The 7,111-nt window shown below is 33.2% G+C and overlaps 2 protein-coding genes across 2 annotated transcripts; one reads left to right on the forward strand and one right to left on the reverse strand.

Moving 5' to 3' along the window:
- Positions 1-610: 610 nt before the first annotated feature.
- Positions 611-3,490, forward strand: LOC130956515 (uncharacterized). The gene is made up of 4 exons (XM_057883566.1): positions 611-1,061; positions 1,474-1,543; positions 1,624-1,698; positions 3,258-3,490. Exons 1-3 carry the CDS (start codon positions 789-791, stop codon positions 1,683-1,685), a joined length of 405 nt encoding a protein of 134 aa, XP_057739549.1. The 5' UTR covers positions 611-788; the 3' UTR covers positions 1,686-1,698; positions 3,258-3,490.
- Positions 3,491-3,650: 160 nt separating this feature from the next.
- On the reverse strand, positions 3,651-6,260 carry LOC130956514 (staphylococcal-like nuclease CAN1). Its single transcript, XM_057883565.1, has 9 exons — positions 6,048-6,260; positions 5,808-5,863; positions 5,603-5,717; positions 5,409-5,504; positions 4,659-4,846; positions 4,508-4,564; positions 4,266-4,425; positions 4,079-4,147; positions 3,651-3,991 (listed from the first exon to the last, which is right to left on the reverse strand). Exons 1-9 carry the CDS (start codon positions 6,144-6,146, stop codon positions 3,863-3,865), a joined length of 969 nt encoding a protein of 322 aa, XP_057739548.1. The 5' UTR covers positions 6,147-6,260; the 3' UTR covers positions 3,651-3,862.
- Between the last annotated feature and the right edge of the window lie 851 nt (positions 6,261-7,111).

Genomic DNA, 7,111 nt, shown 5'->3' on the forward strand with positions numbered 1-7,111 from the left:
TCAAGTTATATAATAATGTTACATCTTTTTAGTAACCAACGGGATAAAAACGGATAGTATTAGGATTGAAATATTTTTAACTTGCAGATAGGGTTAAGGTTAGATTTAAACCTTATCCTATCCTGTCTAAATTATATAATAATATTGTATCTTTTTTATAACTTATGGATAAAATTAAATACCTATGAATTAAAAATGAATAGAATTAAAATTAAAATATTTTTAACCCGTACCTAAAGTTAAAGTTAAATTCAAACCTTATTCTATTGTATCCGTTACCACCTCTCTATAGCAGCTTCGATGAAGAAGATCTCCTTTTTTGAGAACCGATGTCGATGATCATAAAGACGACAAGAAGATCACAAATTTTGGAGACGAAATGGGTAAAGATAAGCGATAATATCGATCAATTCCATGCGTTTGTGGGTAGTCTCATTCAGACCTTAGTTGCTAGTGCTGCTTTTCATTGCGCTGGTCTTCATTTGTAAAAATATTAAATATTAAAAAAAAATTAATAAAATTAAATATATAAATTTGTATTTAATCTATATCATTAAATATAATAATAAAATGATCTAAGAGTCTAAATTAAAAATCAGGCTAAAAGACAGGTTAGTTCCAAGGATAGTTGGGACCAACAAATCAGCCACCGCTTCTTGCCTGCTTCTAATCACTTCTACTTTGCAGAACTGAAGCTAACCTTTTTCCATAGAACAACAAATATCAATAATATTAATTAGGAAAATCAAAAGTCAATCGCAACCGTCACTCTCTTTTTCTCCTCTGCGATGGGGAAATCATTTCAATCTTTTTCTCCTCTTCGGATTGTGTCATCTGCAAAATCGCAACGCCCAAAGCTGACGCAACCGCCCAAACCATCCCCGTCTCAATCTCCCACTAAGGAGCACCAACGGACGCCCCTCGCCGCGGTGGTTGCCGACTGTGCAAGGCGGTGGTTCCATGAGACACTCCAGGAGGCCAAGGCTGGCGACGCCGCCATGCAGGTTCTCGTTGGACAGATGTATTACAGTGGCTATGGCGTTCCTAGAAATCCGAAGAAGGTTCACTTCTAATTTTATTTGTTTAATTGATTCTACTATAACGGCACACTTAGACTCACCTTCTAAAGGGTTATTGTGTAATTGTTGTTAGTGAAGCCTAGCTTTTAGATATTGGAAATGAAGCTGTGATTGAGTGTAGGTTCCATAACTTGGAAGATGTACAAATTGCATGAATTTTTTTACTAGAATGTTCATATTTTTGTTTCTGTTATTTTTTTCTTTGGAAAAAAATTGCATAAGTTTTGAATTTGAAGTCGAGATTACATCATATGGCTTCCGAGTGTTGCACAATTGGCAATCAAGTTTCATGCCTGCAGTTAAATGAATTTGAATATGTATATTTGTTTGTTATTCCCTGTTTCTGACTTATGGTTTATGATTTGTACTGTTACACTTGGAACTTTGTCCATAGGGGTATGATTGGATTAGTAGAGTGTCCAGAATTCGGAGCTCAGTTTGGAAAGTGAACAAAAAGCGTCCAGGTAATTCAGCATCCCTTGTGAATTGAGATATTGCACGGTTATATTTCCTCATTGGAGATCTCTGCTTTGTTAATGTATAGGTTACAGAGCAAGTGATTCAGATTCATGTGAACCGGAGGTCAAAACGAAATCTTGTCGTTAATTTGTAATACAAGGTAATGATTTAACTTCATTAATTACGAGTTATGGGATGAGTTTCAATTTTACAATGATAAAGCATATGCTGTGATAGCTTATTGTCACCATATCTAGTGCATATTCACTATAGCATCCAAAATTTAGTCAAACCATGTTAACTGACAATCAGTAATCTACTTTATTGTTGTTTCTTCTTAGTTATGTTGTTGTGTGGTCCATTTTCAAGGTGTTATAATAACTTAAACTAAAATGTCAAGAGTGTAAGCCTTATTTTATAGCTTATTCATGACCAGAGCAGTCTCGTATTCTTCCTGAAAACTGCATATTGAGTTCTAATTCACAGTGCTCCATGTATTAATCACACATCTTCTATCACAATGAAAGTATCTCTTGCAGTGAGTTTCTTTGCAAATTTCTCTTGCTTATGACAAAGTTATTTGACAATGCTGAATACTAAATTCTAACCAGCATGGTTGCGTTGAATGTAGCAAGAAAGATTGATGCAGTTGCATGTTGAGACTTCAAATGTTATATCCTTTTAGAAATCAATTTTATTTTATTCTTTTAGGTGATCCTTTTGTTGTTTTGCATATGGGTAAAAATAAATTCACTTACAAGAGACATCCTAAATAGATGCTAGTTCCCAGCTCTAGACTTCCTTTGAATTTTGCTCATCCTTGTTCCAAATGATACTGCCTGAATGTGTTGGACAGACGAGGTTAAGAAGGCAGTTGCACTTTCTTTCTAGGCATTGATTGGATTCGTTGTTCTTCCTCTTTCGATGTTCATGAGTTTAATAACACTAATCTGATTTTATTTTGGTCCCATCTGCTTCATATATTGCATTTCCCATCTGCTTCATATATTGCATTGTCTTTGTTACTGCCAAGGCACCAATAATTGCTACAAGATGGTCACAATGACATCACCAGAAGTCCAAAACAAACGAATAAATAAGAAGGTAGACACAATGTATAATGTTCCTAGTTGCAGCATTTATGAGCCCTAACTGGAACCATTTTAGAGTATGTCTACCTACTTCATGGAATGTTATGAATGATCTTGTGTGAGTCATCCACCACCATTAGTCCATGACATATAAATATATAATTGCTAATGAGAGCTGTTGGTTTTAATTTAACCCAATTTCACTTTTAATGTTTGATGAGCATAACATCCCATCCAGGGTTAACATGTTGACATATAGCGCCTGTAATGGGTGTAGCCTTATGCTAGAATTCTAGATGCTGTTCTAAGAAACTATTAGAGAAATAAAATTGCACCATTACTAACAAGTATAAGTTTTGGGCTAGTATAAGCACTTGATCTGACAATAACAAATCCATAATCATTGTTAGGCTTTGATTGGTTACAAAATTAACTGGTTCACATGCTTTATGGTTGTTCTTAAGTCAAGGTCTGCCAATTAGAAACTAGGGAACTTAAGATCATGATTGGATTTATTTCTATTGCCTTTTCTTGGGCTACTTCGAAACTACCAGCAGCATTTGCCTATTAGGATCATTTTTAACCTTCTGTTTTCCCTTCTAACATGGGATTTTTCTTATTTTTGCAGTGATATGATGTCAACCGCATGAGACATTTTGGTATTCTGATATACAGTGTATACACAGCTTATTTTTATATATTTTATTGCATGGCCCATTTCTTAAATAACTCTTGCCTCAATTTCTCTCAAATTGTAAGTATCCATGTTAATTCTCACAATTGTAATTGTAGTCCTAACCCCTAAACCTTATTTTTATATCTTTTTCCTAAACACAATTGTATCCTTAACACCCCCCCCCCCCCCCTCTTTTTTTTCTTTTTCTTTTTCTTCCCCCCCCCCCCCCCCCCCTCTTTTTGTATCTGGTGGTACTGAACTGCACTCAATAAACATTATTGCTTTCATTTGTCAGCCCAGTGAAGAGGAAATGTTCAACTACTTGTTTCAAATACATCCAAATTTAGCAGTGCAACCCAATTACCCTACGTTTTTAAGTACTTCATAATATCTTAGAGTACTTGTCTCAAAATGCTTGATAAAGGAAATACTACTTGATCTTTAAGAAATGGTTCAAGTTTTTAAATAATACATAATTTCGTTAAAATATAGTTGCTCCAAATACATGTAATTCGTTAACATAACATGGAAAGAAAGAGTCCTTCTATTTGAGTTTATCAAGTGGATTTGATAAATTTGATGCTTTTAGCTTCTGCTTCTCTTCTGTCCTTTCTCCAATCCCATGGCTTCTCAGGATTTGACAAAGCCCATAATCCAACCCGCCTTTCTCTAGCTTCTCTTTCCCACTACAACAAGGAAAACCAAATCAAATAATTGGTTCTGATGAATAATGAAATTTTGGAAAGAAATCTGAACAGTAGCTGAGCACTAACTGTTTTCAGCTCTTCTCGTTTGTCATAGGCTTTATAGTGCCAAGCTAAACCCTTCTTTAGCATCAATTCCTTATTATAATAAATCACGAACATAAATAATTGTTACTAAGTTGCATAGAGTATTACAAATTTACAATCACAGAGCTAGAACTAGAATGATTCACATAGAAGTTTATAAATTTATTACCTGCACAAAAACTCCATTATAGTAAACATCACTCACACAACGACCGTAGCGATCTTCTCCATAAACAAGGATCCTCAAAGATTTACCTTGAACAGCATTTCTTAGTTCCTTTTTAGCTACCTTTCCATATCGCATTGAACTTTCCGGTGCATCAATTCCCCTGTTTTGTTAACACACAGTGCTAATTCAATGGATTTAAATTAGCCATAGCGTCCAAATTATACTACAGCATTTGATGTTACCTTAGTCGAATTCGATACTTTCTAGCCAGGATTTCCTCATTTTGAATATTAAGAACCCTAAATCATAAAGCAACAAACTGCATTAGAAATATACTAATTTTATCTAAGGTTAGAAACACATTCAGTAGGAGTGAGTTAGTGGTGTGATAACCTATATCCGGAATCGATAATCTCTTTATGGAATGCATCAGCCTCTGCATGGTTCCTCAGAGCACAGGCTTCCGATCTTCGCAATGATGCGGTGAGCACGTTGGGAGGGACACATGGTGATTCCCTGGGATCTTCTGTGCTAACATAAACTGTTATACCATCACCATCTTCCACTTCTTTTGCATCAACCTAGATCCATTGATATATAACTACCATGTTTTCTTCATGATTTTACACATGATTTAGATTTAAGGATAAAGCAGACCAATTTCCCTTGAAGTAAGGCAATATTAGGTATGGCATCTCTAATATTATAGAAGTTACAAGAAGTCGATTTTCTCAATTTTATTTTTCAGTTGATCTAGTCAAGTGTGATATTTTACCATTCAACTATTTCTCTCACATGTCAATTGAAAAGATCTATTCCTTAAGTTATATGATACTTGGTATATTTGAATTTTATAAAATTTGACATTAACTTCTAAATAGTACTAAGACCTAGCATGAGCTATAAATAAAAGACCTAACAAAGTTTAAGGGATTCAACTATCTGTATTAATGACATCCTCTTGAAAAGTCGGAGTCTCTTGCAGGTTCCTCCACTCAGAGCGGATCAAACTAGTGAGGACATCATCAAGTCCGGATAAACAAGTTAGAATAACTTCTTTTATAAGGAGGTACTATATGTAATGCCACCTGACCACATAATTTGCCTTTAATTTAATGGACTGAATTGAAATGTAATTCTTACCGGCAAGGTGTGCATTTCAAATTTTACTCCATTGGTAATAGAAGGGGATTTGACTTCATCTTGTGGTTGGGGAAGACCATAGAATGCTAATAATCCCTATAAATGTAAACAGACATATCAAACAAAGTTTTCTTTTATCTAATAAAAATAGTGTCAAACCTCGGAAAAAGTTTGTAATTATAAGTGATGCAAACCTCAACATCTGCCTTTTGATACTTCCTCAAGGTGTGAGTGACAAGTGTGGATGCTTCTTCAGATGTGGTGGGAAGAGGTTTTGCTTCTTTGCAAGCATCTAACAATTTTCTATACCTTCACAGTTTTGTCCAAAAATATTGTAAAATAATACAGAAACTGCATGAATTGTTTATAAGTCAACGGTTAACCTTTTATAGTCAATACCATTTAGCCTGATCTGTTTTTGGGGACACAACATGATTGCTTAACCTTTCTGGGACCTAAGGACATTAAAGGAATAAAAGCAAACAAATAAACAAACTGAGAATCTGAGATATCTCAAAAACTGGTGCTAGAAAATAGAACATAGTTGCATCAAGTAATGCCAGCCTAGTGCATATTACTTCTCTGTTCTGTAAGCATCATCAATGCATCATCGAAATAGGGAAGCATAAGCATATATACCTGAGAGGTAACACCAAAGTGAAGGAGATCATGAGCAAGTGCTGATACATCTAAGGTGGTGGCAGACTCAAGTGAGTCATAGTCGCCAGCATTTTCCATGCTTGAACTATGGGAAGCTCACAATTTTTTAAAAGCAGGTGAAAACCTGAGGCACAGGAATCAGATAATGAAGGAAGAGATGGTCTTCGGTTGCTTTCCTTTGCTTTCTTTTGCTTTTTACTGGGACTAGGCCACTAGTACTAGGGTTGTACATGGACCGGATTTAATTATTACATTAGGATTCATGTTTGTTAGGACATTATTAAATTAACAAAAAAAAATTCTAATAATAAAAATAAAAATACTAAAAAAATAAAAATTATTTTTTTGAAAAACTGTAATTTACATTTTTTTAAAATATTTTTTTTCTTAGAAAAAATATTTTTCACATAAAAAATAAATTAAAAATATTTTTATTTTATTTTATCCAAATATAATTGATAGATAAAAAGATTTTTTTACATAAAATATTCAAACATAAAATTATTTTTACTTTCGTAAAAGATCTTTTAAAAAAATTAAAAATAAGATTTTTTTTAAAAATAACTCCAAACAAGCCCTCAATATTAGTATTTTACTAGATTTATTTCAAAGTTTTGAATTTGAATTTAAATTAATTTAAAATAAATTAGGTTAAAACTAGGATTTTTATTTTAAACAAATAAAATAAATATAAAAATTATATAGACACGCATTGAAAAATTTATATTTTCATATTTTATTACTTATCAGTTATCACGTTCTTAGATAAGACAATTTTTTTACAAACGTATCTCGTCCTTCGTGAGGATTATACATAAGAAAATATAATTACATATATAATCGCAAACGAGATAAGACACAATTATTTTTAAGCGTATCTCGTTAATGAGAACGAGATACATGTATAGTTATATGGTAAGGACGAGATGAAGGATTACCATGTGTTTATAATATGCAACGGAAGGAAAAAAAAGTAATCATAAAGATATATTTTGTTCTTAAATTTTATTCGAATAATATATAGATTAGATCTAAATACCTTT

The sequence above is a fragment of the Arachis stenosperma genome, chromosome 10, assembly GCF_014773155.1.
Source record: "Arachis stenosperma cultivar V10309 chromosome 10, arast.V10309.gnm1.PFL2, whole genome shotgun sequence".
Lineage (NCBI taxonomy): Eukaryota > Viridiplantae > Streptophyta > Magnoliopsida > Fabales > Fabaceae > Arachis > Arachis stenosperma.